Here is a 12068-nt window from a genome sequence, read left to right on the forward strand (position 1 = left end):
GGTTGTAGGGTTCATTAAGAGTTTTCTATGGACACCAAGATCACCCAAAACGGAGACCGGATGAAGGAGATACAAGCGGGTCAAGTTTGTGGTTTTATGGGTCGAAAACGCCCCAAAACGGGTCAAAATCAGACCCCTCATTCCATTTTTTTTCTTCAGAAAATTCCCATCTTTCTAATTGGTCCCCCCCCTCTTTTATTAAACTCCTTTAACCTTTAACCCACATGTGAGAATTACATAATTCCCACAATCTATAGTTCACAACTTCAAACGTCCGTAACTATACCGTTATAACTCAGACTCGCAAACGGCTTTCGCCTATGCGCTCGTGGCTTCGAGACCTATTCGAAAACGTTACTTGTGATCTCAAAAGGTCAACAAATTTTTGATAATTACCTTCCAAACTTCAAACTTTGTAACTAATTTAATTAAAGTCTAAATCCAAATAAATTAATATAAATTTTCAAAAATAATATAAAATCTCAATAATACAAATCTGTAGATTATAATAGTGAAATCCAGGTACAGGATTCCACAACCATACTATTTATGGATCGTGCTTGGTTAATCAGTGATGGGCGATCCTTATGGCCATACATACTTAAGGGTGATCATGCTTGGTTAATCTGCGATGAGTGATCACTGCCTAACAGTTTTGTAGGTGTGACTCTACTTGGTTAATCCTCGATGGGGGGTCATTACCTACTTGGTTATCTTCTCAGAAGTGGTCCTGCTTGGTTAATCCGCAATAGAGGACCATACTATTTATGGATCACGCTTGGTTAATTCGCGATGGGGGGTCACTACCTACTTGGTTACCTTCTCAGGGGTGGCTCTGCTTGGTTAATTCGCTATGGGGGACCACTTCCTGTTTGGTTACTTATGTAGGCTTCGGCTGAACTGCGTCTCTCTAGCCCTAATTTTTAGTGTATTTATGAAATATAGTTTTTGAGAATCCTTGTGGTTTGAATTAGAAAAGTCATTGGATGTCTGGGTGACTCCTTCAGAGTTTTTAGCGACTTGACTATGATTTCATAAGTATGAACTTATTTTTGAGGTTTATAAATTGTGATCGATGGTCTTCTTTTTATTGATTATCACATACTTGTATTATTGTCTCTCACCCAAGCTTCGTAGCTTATTCGGGTTCTTGTTGGGCCCATGCACCATTTCCCTGGTGTAGGTACTGATTGTACATTTGACAGGTCTAAGTAGATTACGAGAAGTCGCTTGGTATTTTGGTTCCATTGAGTGGTCCAGAACCCAATGTTGTTGGATTTCGTTGGGTGGTACTCTATGTTTTCTTCTAGAAAGTGTTTTACGAAAAGTTCAGAGTTTAACAAATGGTGAACTATGAATGGCTCGAACCCTATTTAAAGTACGTAGGTAGTCTAACGAGTAGGTTAGATGCAACCATAAAGTATCCAAAAATTACTAAGCAATTCAAACCTTGAGTTATGCTTGTACATATCCCAAAGACGGAGTATGTTAGATAAACAGGTATTGGTGACGTCACGTGTCGATCATGGACGTATGTTGGGACCGAGGCGTGACAGTAAAAGTCTGAAACCCATCATCATCGTCGTTGTTCAATATAAAGTTATATAACTAATACATGATAAAGTTACATGGTGGAAGTTTTATCTACGCTAAAAGAGATAAGGTAATTAAACTGGGTGGGTTGCTTGAGAATATTACATAATTGCACGCCACTTTTGAAAATCCTTCTCACAGTTTCATTAAAAAAACAAAACAAAACAAAACATATGGTCTAGTGGTACACTTGTAAGTGAGGTCTTAGGTTCGATTATCGCCAAAGCCAGATTTGAACCACATTACTATGGCTCACTCATTGTGAGACTTAGCCTACTCTTCCATCCATTAGTATAGATAATATCGTTTGTTCAAAAAAAAATAAGTATAAAATGAAAAGACCCGTGGTTTGGCTAAAATTTCAAGAGAAAAAGAAGTGTGAGGATGGCTTCACCTTTCAAAACATTGATGCATGAGCCACTTAGTGCTACGGTCTATTGGTATTACCATTCACTTGTAAGTAAGAGATCTTATGTTCGATTCTTGCCAAAGGCCTATTGTGCGGCTTAACCCACTCCCCCACCCTCTTAGTCAAGATAATATTGTTTGTTTAAATAAATAAAAAAAAACATTCATGATACTTTATTTATTTATTTATAAATAAATGTCAGGATGAGTCCAGAACCATTTTGGTACCTTATGGCTGTGCGCCTGGATATATTATGTAGTGTCTTGTAACAGATGAAATTGATTACAAATTTATAATATTTAAATGTGTTTAATACAATCGTCTAAATAATACAACATTTAATTACGATTTATTTGTCATAAGCGTGATTTATTAGTCAAACTTTTATAGATGCATCATGTTGCCACTTAGTATTATGGTCTAGTGGTATTCCTCTTCACATGCAAGTAAGAGGTTTTAGGTTCGATTCTCACCAAAGACAAATTTGAACCACATTATTATGGCTCGTCTACTGTGAGGCTTAGCCAACTCCTATTTCCCCGCTCTTTTTTTTATATATATTTGTTTGAACATACGATATTATATATACTAAAGGGGGATGAGAGTGGGTTAAGCCTCACAATGGGTTAGCAATAATGTTGTTCTAATTTGCCTTCGGTGAGAATTGAACCTAAGACTTCTCACTTACTAGTGAAGAGGAATACCACTAGACAGTAATACTAAGTGGCACTCCCCCACCCCATTAGTGTAGGTATTGTCGCTTGTTAGGAAAAAAAAGGATGCATCATAAGTGCATCTATGATTTATAACCACTTCTATATATTTTGGTTTTTTTTTTTTTTTACAAGAAACGATAGAGTGATATTCATTGATCATCACAAACAATTACAGTGGTTGCCAATCAGTTACAATAGTTCCAATGACCAAGAAATTGATCTGGAGTAAGTTTGCACAATGAAACAAATCCTATACGAATACCACAAGCACTGGCCGATTCGTGAGTGCTTCTCTATACAAGACCTTGGCTAACATGCTACATTTCTCGTGGAAATACATTTATTATAAACATATTTAAATTTTATTAAAAATGAAAAGTTTTCAGAAATGGCACATGAAAGTGATTTTGAAGAAGCATCTTACAAATTATTATTCTGAAATCGCTTCTACGAGCTAGAAGTAATTCTAGATTTTTCTCACTTTTAGCTGTTAGAAAACGGTCTTGACCATTTCATAAGCAATCACAAATAAGCCACGTTTTTTTTTTGATACAATGATGTAAGTACATTAGAGAGAGAGCTTTGATCTAAACCAAAGAACGTGTCAGCTATAATAAATTGGTATCAAACTCATCATGTATTAGAAGTAAACCTAACCTTATGTCTGGATGAGAAAATATATTAAGGAAAATCAAAATGATGAAATTTAAATGATAAATTTAATTTCCTAAAGATTATAAAGTTTCTTTTTTTGGCTATTATGAAACTATAATAAATTTCAATTATATGTGTCAGTCTAGGAATGGAAAATAATAAACTCTCTTTTGTGAAAATTATAAATGACAATTGTTTACATAAAATTTCAATTGGGAATTGTTCTTTCTAAATTCCAAGTTTTATAAATTTCTGCACAAAAATTATAAATTTCTAAAATTATAAATTCAAGAAAGAGAATTGATCATTTTTTTTTATCCAAATTTTAAGTTTATATCTTTTCTCCAAACGCGAAATCTAACTTATAAAATAAAAATGATTAACACAACGAGTAACAACTAAAGTTACCACACACGTTTTCCCTGTAAAAGAAAAACCCTTTTCATCCCAACCATGCCTTAAAAATGTAGGGTTCCTACCAATGTGTAGAGAGTTTGAAATTTTATCTTTTTAAATTATTGTAATAGTTTGCGCTCTCTCCAAAAAATAGTAAAATTTTAGTAAAAAAATAAAATTTTAAAGAAAAGAAAAAGGAATAACCAAGGCAAACACCTTCTTCTTACAATAATCGAATCGAAGCCGGGTGCAAAAGCAGTGATCGGATCCGAAGTTGATGTGGGCAAGCCAAGTATCCGAGTTATCGACCTCCATACTTCATTTCAAGTAGGGCTTTTGCCTGTCGAGAGAGACTCGGAGAGAAAGGGGAATCGGAATCGGATTCGGTGTCTTAGGGTTAGGGCTTGCAGTGATTATATTGTGATCTCCGCCGCCGAGTCCGAAAGGAGAAACCCCAGAAGGTATTGATTCACTTATTGTTCCTTGCCATTTCCGCAATCAAATTCTGATTCTTTATTCTCTAACTGCTATCTTATGCCTCAATTCAGCTAGTTAAGGTGATTAGTGTGTATTTTTATGCATAATTAGTGCTTTGTTTTGACGATTTGGGTGTAGGGGCAAACATTTATTCGGTAATCCAATGCATTTCGTGTAATTTCAAGTTGATTAAGGTAGTTCTCCAATGGCTAAGAAATCTGTAGCTCAACGAAGGCTAACGAAACTCGATGTCTATCTTTACATACCCAACATTATTGGTGAGTTTTTCACTTCCTAAACAGAAATGTTACTATGAAACTACATTGTCAAGTTAGCTAGAAATGGGTTTTTGTTTTGATAAATGATTTTGCGATTACTGGGAATGCAGGGTACATAAGGGTTCTTATGAACTGTTTTGCCTTTGCCCTATGCTTCTCCAACAAGAAGCTTTTCTCTGTTCTCTATTTCGTCAGGTGAGGATTCGTGCTTTTGAAGAATTCATTCATCTCGTGTTTGGATTTGTGGATTTGGAAGAAGTGATTTGCAAACAGAGTTTAAAATCAATTGTCGAAGAATTCATTTAATAGTGTGTTTTCTTCTCTAAATATTTGATGCAAACAGAGTTTGAACTAAATCATTGAATGGAAACTCTCAATTCAAAGCCACAATTCAAATGCAACCTTAGTTTCTGAGCCGTATTTTGTTCATCTTGTCTTGTTGGCTATAATATATGATTAAGTTTGCTATTCCAGCTTTGTCTGCGATGGGGTAGATGGTTGGTGTGCTCGCAAATTCAACCAAGGTATGAGATTCTGTGTATCTTGTGATATGTCTTTTATTGAGGAGTATGTTGTTTGTGCATATACACACTTGTACAAACAAAAATGTTGTACTTTTATACAGATACTGAGCATAGGGTTTATCTTACAAAATGATTATGAATAACAGATTTCGCTCAATACAAATCGATCAGGATTATATTACGGCTCATACTTCTCACTGTACATAGTTTTTCTGACTTGGATTATGTTCCAGCTATGCTGTTATTTAGAGCCAGATAATACTGATATCAAAACATCATGAATAATTTGTCTGTGGCCTCCTTATATTAGAGGTTGCTGTATAGTATTTATAGAAGCCTTTTTATTCTTGTAATAATTACATTACTGAAGTGCTGTCTTTGTTTTCTTTTCGTTCCCTGATTGACAGCAAGGAAGAGTTCTTTTGCATGAAAATTTTGGTCCAATTATCTTACTACCTATTGTGAGCCGAAATTGGTAATTGATCATTATATTACTCATTTGATTCATCTTTCCTTCCTGGTTCAGTTTCTACCTTTGGAGCTGTTTTGGACATGGTAACAGACAGGTGATCTTTGATCTCTCTTCTTTCTCTTTTAAACTTAAAAAACTTAAAAACTTGATTGAAATAAACTAAACAGTGTACAACCAGAGTAGTAAATACATCACAGTGGACCTGCAGTACATTCGGATTAGCAAGTATCAACGTTCCATCAGCCAACAGAAAACCCTCAAACTCTAACAACTGAGTTAACCGCAGCATCCTCCAGTCCACATTAAGATAAAATAATGAATCTCTAAAGAAGCCCAGAGCATTGCCCAAAATTTGACTATCCCATTCATTAAATACTTCTCAGACACAGGCACACACAAACACGTGGATGTGCACAAGAAGCATATGCTAGTTTCAGGTTTTCCTCAAATGATCTAGTATTGACCATCACCATATTGACTACTACGTCTTGTCTCTCAGGATAAGCACTGCGTGTCTCTTGGTAGTACTTTCACAAGTTTACCGGTAAGATATTTTATTTATAGCCTACATGTTATTAAATAGATCTGCATGCTTATCTTAGCTTCTGGTGGGCTTTCAATGCAGGCCTGGCTTGGTTTTCCTCTCATTACTTGCCTTAGATATTGGTAGCCACTGGCTGCAGATGTACAGGTTATTTTCTTTTCTTTTTATTAAGTTTATCTTCAGGGTGAATAGTATTTCGTTATTTGATTTTGACAAAAATTCACTTGGTAACAGTTTATTACATTTGTTTTCCAGTACTTTTCTGTTAGGCAAGGCTAGTCACAAAGATGTGAAAGACAGCACTAATTGGCTTTTTAAAGCATACTACGGAAATCGGATGTTTATGGCTTACTGTTGTGTGGCATGTGAGGTAATTGTAACTCTTTCTGTGTATAGGCCTGTAGAAATTTCTTAATGTAGCCCGCTAGTCCTCTTAATTTGACTGTTACTTTGCAGGTCCTTTATATAATTCTATTTCTTCTTGCAAAGAACGAAACTGAGAACTTGATTGATGTAAGTGTCATAGTTTATAAGGAATTAAACAGGATGTTTCCAAGTTACTTTGGTTTCTAAAATTTTCCTCTTTCAGGTTTTAACGGGGCTTGCAAAGCATATTACACCACTTTCTGTTCTAGTTGGTTTGAGTTTATTTGGATGGGCAGTCAAACAAGCAGTGAATCTTATACAGGTAATGAATACCACTTCTATAATGTTAGGCATTTTAACTTGCTGAAATTTGCAACAGATGCCAACTATTAAACAACTTATTGGAAACACAAGACAGCCAATCAGAAATGTCATGAAATCCCCCACTCTTGGGGGATGTCCTCAGCAACGACAAACACATACTAGGGTATACGTGGTTTCCGTACATCCTACACTTTCATCACACAATTCTTGAATGCAAAACTGAATCTGTATTTTAGTTGTAACTGAATTTGGTTAAGGACTTGGATGAGAGCGGAAGGTCATAATTGATAATTTGAGAGCTCTAATGTTACATACCACTATTTTAAAAAGCCTACGGGCTTTATTCACTCGTGGTTGAGTTTTCATGGAGTGTCTTCTAAATAGTCTTTTTAAGTTATCATGTATCTAGGTAATCAGCGTTTTCAAGATCGAGTTCTCTTGGAAGATATTCTTCCTATTTTTAAAATATATTTCATGATTTCAGTTGAAGACAGCAGCAGATGTGTGTGTGCTTCATGATATCAACAAAAAGCAAAGCCCCTAATGCACATCAACTTCTATGACCGGAGGCGCATTCTACATTCAGCTTCCTGCTCAGTTCACGTCGAAATATGTTGCTGCAGCGGATGAGAATGCCTTGTAATTTCTTTTCTTTTGTTGATTTGTACTTTTTTTTCCCGAAGTTAACTACACAAAAATTAGACAAATTTGACGTCTGTTGTTAACATTAAAAGAAAAAAAAAGAAGTTAAAAAGGGCATTTTCCGATCTTGTCAAGTTTTCCGCCCTATTTCCTATTTCGTCTGTTTCGTGTTCTAATTAGTCTGTCGTACGATATGAATCCACTCTGCAAACTATTTTGTAACTGCAATGATGATGATGAAAAGATTTGAATTTTAAGACTAAAAATCGAGTTCCAAGGAGCATACCAAAAACTAACGAACGAAAAGCAGATGAAGATTTTATAATCTCGTAATGGATAACTGATATGAACAACTGGTGCAACGAAATAGAACAATTTGTCCAGACAAAGGTTAACGATTTAACACAAAGCAAACGAGAATCTTTATACCAATCTGAATTCTACCATAAAAGAATAAAATTTGTAGAAGGCTTGCCCTCTATTAAAACGAAATACGACGGCACTCCCACTGAGAAGAGGTGCTGCGCCAGACCAACTTTTGCTCTAAACAAATCGAATAATCCTTATAACATCTTCATCTAACACCCGCGGAGAAGCCTGCAAAACGTTGTCTTTACCGGGTCAAAAATCTAATACAGGCTATACCCGAAGAACTGGCTGATGATGATGGCGAACCCAAGAGCAATTGCAATCAGGGAAGAAGCCCATGTCAGTTTCTCTGTAATCCTGGGAACTCGATCCTTTAATGCCTGACTACATGAACCTATAAAGACAGTATAGCTTCCCATTGCAACTACAGTCCCAACTAAAAACATAACCAGGAATGCAGCACCAGCAACTCGAGATGGCAAAGCGAGGGCTGGCAAGACCATCATCAATGCATCTGGCTGCAGCCCGTGGACAATTCCAGTGGCAAAAGTAGCAAAACCAATCTTCTTCTTCCCAACTGTGGGGTTATCTAGAGACTCGTATACGCTAACATCACACTCGCCATTCTCTAAGGCAACACAAGGAGTTGGGACTTCTGAAGCTTCCTTAATACCCATACCACCAATAACTAGTAGGGTAAGGCCCACAACTCTCGTGCCCCAAGTTCGGATAATCTCAATATGAAGCCGATCCTTTAGTAGTAAAAATATTAAGCCAAAGATAACCTGACCAGCATCATGGCCACATCCCCAGAGGGCTCCCACTAAAGCACTTTCAATGCGGGTACGTCCAATTGAGAGTGGAGCCAAAGCAGCTAGGTGGTCTGGCCCCGATAATGTGTGTAAGCAACCGGCAAAGAAACCAGTCCATGCACTACTGAGCAACTCTGTCTGGATCAGTCTTCCCCCAATAGCAACAGCTGGGCTACCAGCGTTGGTTGCGGTTTGAAAGGATGCAAAAGCTGCTGGTGCAAAAGCTGGTTGTATTAAGATCAAAACAAGAGCAGAAAGCGCAACGAATGCTCCGGTGGGGATGGCCTGAAGATGTTAGGAGTATTAAAAGTAAGTCATCTGGTAAAAATAAACGGATTAATAGTCTCATGTTGAGGGTGAAAAGGTAGCTGGGGAGTTGCATACCCCCTACACTTTCTGATGTAAATATCAATAAAACTTAATTCTGTTATGTTGAAAGTAGCAACAGCAGATAGTAATTGTAAACCAAACAGAAAAATGTCATCTCCCATGTGATGTCCCTACTCCAATCTATGTTTCATATCATACAGACTCCATACTAAAATCCAACACGTACACAAACAGTCGAATTGCTGGCAGCTTTGACAGTATCTCTTCTAAGCTATTGAATGTGAGTAAAGATTCATCCAATTTCAAGATATTTGCTTACAAATAGCAATTATTTTTTAAACTATTGAATAAATGTATGAAATCTGAAAAATGGTAGAAAATCTGAAACATGAACACACTGCACTCAAATTTTCTCACTTTACCCTAATCAACCATTTGAAAACATAAAAATCTTAATGCACCCTTGCAGTCTACTGCAAGGGATAGAATACTTCAGAATACAAAAGTGATGACATTTGCAAAAGAATCGGTAAATTACATCCACCCCTGAAATAACTAACATTACCTTAAAGAAACCTTCTGACACCAGCAAAAAAACACCTAGACCGCACTAGATTGAATATTGCTAATATAATGTGTGTGTAAGTTTTGATGCCACTGAAGCTTCAAACGAAGCTACCTATACCAATTGATTCGCCTGCATCTACGGGTTTCCTTAAATTTGTTCCTTTCTTCTGAGGCCCTTGCTGTTTGTAATTAGCGAGACAAGTTTCAGCCTTAGGTCTCCAGTACCATGTTGACTAAAGCTATGCTCAGTTTTCGGAAAGCACAGAGATTTAGCTTTATGTTGGAATAACTGGACGTTTGTAGCCATCTCAAGGCACATCAGAGGAATTATCTACACAAGTGACTTGGGTACCATTCATTTTCCAACTGCCTCGAAAATGAAAGATTAGGTATTGATAGGACCACACTTGAGGGCATTCTCTTTGAAGACCATAAAATCAAATTAATCGGTAATCTAAACCTTCGCAATTAGAATCACCAAAGGCAACTGGTTCAGTCATAAATTTTTTGAAAGAGATATAGTATAACAAATGAAGCAACTGTTTCAGTCATCAACCTCATATAATTAGCCTCAAAACTCTAAATTATGAAAATAATCGCATTTCTAGAGGGCAACCATAAATTGCATTAGATCACAAAACGACTGGGTAGAAAATAATCAAATATTTCATCAGCCATCGAAACAATTGTTCAGATTTTCAAAGTCACCGTGGCAATTGCAGCACAGGAAAGACACTTTTTAACATGATTAAAGCAGCAACAACAAAACATAAACCCCACAGAATTAGACAAAAAATCAAAATTATCATCTTTTGATCAATTTCTTTCATTTGAAACAAGAGATTAAAGTACCTTGCGCTGCTTAGGATCCCCGGTTGCGATCTGATTGAGAATCTGGGATTTTGGCTCCGACCCATTTGGCGACCCGGCCTGATTCGACGATAGAGAAGGAAGAATGTTGCACGGCGCTGATGAAGAATGAAAACCAAAAGAAAATGGAGATGGGTTTTGATGTTTGCAGGAAACCAAGCCGACCCGTCTGAAATTGGGCAACTGCGAAGCCGGAAAACCGAGTTTGGCCGAGTCAATAAGGGCGGGTCGATTGAGGAAAGGAGAGGGTTTTAGATGGAGTTTCAAAGGGGTTGGGAATGAAGAGGACAGAAGCCTTTCCATGGCTTCTCTCTCCCGCTCTCTCTCTCGCTTTCTCTCTGACTCTTTCTATTTTCTGTGTAGGGATTTAGATTTTGGAGGCAAAAAATTCGTAGAGAGAGAGATGGGATGTGGTGAAGTAGAAGTGAAGATAAGCTCTGGCAGAGTACCCAGAAGTTTTAACTTAACTGAAAATAATATTTTTAATTCTGTACAAAAAATAAATAATGAATATTTTCAGTCCATTAGCACACCTTTTTCTTCACAAAAATACTACTATTATCATTTATTTGTACCGTTTTTCTAATAGTGATCCACATATGTTAGCGTGTTTTATCTCTACTAAAGAGATGATAAAAATGATAGTACAAATAGATTATAAGTATAGCATTACTCTTTTCTTCACATCGATGACCAAAATTTTTTGGTATTTTTAGCGTAAATCATATCGTTTGTTAAAAAAAGTTTAAATGTTATTTTTTTTATGATTAGATTAATATATTGTAGACTAATAAAAGGAAAAAAAATTTAGTGTGTACTTACAATTTTTAGTCGTATTAGAGGAAATCAAATAGGGTATTCTACATTTACAACATTTTTCATGCCATATTTGTACTACCTCTCTAATGAAGTTAAAGTCTAGTGACACATGTGAGTTTCGTCTCTATTAAAAAAGTGATACAAGTGTAGTATAAAAAATGTGATAAGAATATCATTTTTGAATTGAATATGAACTTAGTGTTTAGGTTTGAATTTGGCTTGTGTGTTAACTCATTTACTACCAATCCCTACCATAGCTCTCTTCATATGTTTAGCATTTAGAGTAATTCCACCCCTAAAGACTTTGCGTTAGCACCCAACGCATTTATCCACTTAAGTGAACAGTAATAGACCCCAGTGAACAGTAATATGCCAAAACATCTCCACCCCTAAAAAAATGTGCAGGCACCCAGTCTAAAAATGCGCTGGCACCCACCCCATTTAAAATATTTTTTTAAAAGAATAAATAAAAAAATAGTTTTATTTTCGGATAAGATTCTTAACCAATTTCGGATAAAATTTCAAATAAACTTAAAAAAAAACACACTAAAATAAAAATTACATACTCATCAAATAAACTTAAAAAAAACACACTAAAATAAAATTACATAAACTCATCAAATAAACTAAAAATTTTTCTGTATTTTTTTCATAATTTTTAATAAATTTTAATATAGTTAATTTATCACAGCCCGTCACGAATAATTGATTTCCGACAATGCGAAATGACGGTTCAAACCTTTGAACGTTAAAGCTGTAGTGTATGTGTGTGTGACTTGTTTTGGAGACTTGATATTTTTCCCTTGGTTGGTTGGTGACCACATGGAACTCACACACACACACAATACTCACTCTCTCTCCTCTCCCATATCTTCTCATCTCTCTCAGACTCTCTCTCTCTCTTTC

At 36.1% G+C, this 12068-nt stretch overlaps 2 protein-coding genes across 2 annotated transcripts; one reads left to right on the forward strand and one right to left on the reverse strand.

The window, feature by feature from the left end:
* The first annotated feature begins 3924 nt into the window (after window positions 1-3924).
* On the forward strand, window positions 3925-7549 carry LOC126586339 (probable CDP-diacylglycerol--inositol 3-phosphatidyltransferase 2). Its single transcript, XM_050251161.1, has 11 exons — window positions 3925-4229; window positions 4384-4523; window positions 4634-4718; window positions 4998-5047; window positions 5574-5613; window positions 6019-6063; window positions 6145-6210; window positions 6319-6433; window positions 6520-6576; window positions 6653-6751; window positions 7238-7549. The coding sequence occupies exons 2-11, from the start codon at window positions 4451-4453 to the stop codon at window positions 7295-7297; spliced, it is 690 nt and encodes a 229-aa protein (XP_050107118.1). The 5' UTR covers window positions 3925-4229; window positions 4384-4450; the 3' UTR covers window positions 7298-7549.
* Window positions 7550-7688: 139 nt separating this feature from the next.
* On the reverse strand, window positions 7689-10799 carry LOC126586338 (uncharacterized). Its single transcript, XM_050251158.1, has 2 exons — window positions 10326-10799; window positions 7689-8861 (listed from the first exon to the last, which is right to left on the reverse strand). Exons 1-2 carry the CDS (start codon window positions 10644-10646, stop codon window positions 8025-8027), a joined length of 1158 nt encoding a protein of 385 aa, XP_050107115.1. The 5' UTR covers window positions 10647-10799; the 3' UTR covers window positions 7689-8024.
* Window positions 10800-12068: the final 1269 nt, after the last annotated feature.

This window comes from Malus sylvestris, chromosome 10 (genome assembly GCF_916048215.2).
Source record: "Malus sylvestris chromosome 10, drMalSylv7.2, whole genome shotgun sequence".
In the NCBI taxonomy this organism is placed as follows: Eukaryota; Viridiplantae; Streptophyta; class Magnoliopsida; order Rosales; family Rosaceae; genus Malus; species Malus sylvestris.

Excerpts from the sequence above, each read along its gene's own strand:
- LOC126586339 (XM_050251161.1), top strand. The coding sequence starts at position 4,451 with ATGGCTAAGAAATCTGTAGCTCAACGAAGGCTAACGAAACTCGATGTC. Across the intron at positions 6,211-6,318 it reads CACTGGCTGCAGATGTACAG|TACTTTTCTGTTAGGCAAGG; the intron begins GTTATTTTCTTT and ends TTTGTTTTCCAG. Across the intron at positions 6,434-6,519 it reads ACTGTTGTGTGGCATGTGAG|GTCCTTTATATAATTCTATT; the intron begins GTAATTGTAACT and ends GTTACTTTGCAG.
- LOC126586338 (XM_050251158.1), bottom strand. The coding sequence starts at position 10,646 with ATGGAAAGGCTTCTGTCCTCTTCATTCCCAACCCCTTTGAAACTCCAT. Across the intron at positions 8,862-10,325 it reads GGGATCCTAAGCAGCGCAAG|GCCATCCCCACCGGAGCATT; the intron begins GTACTTTAATCT and ends TAACATCTTCAG.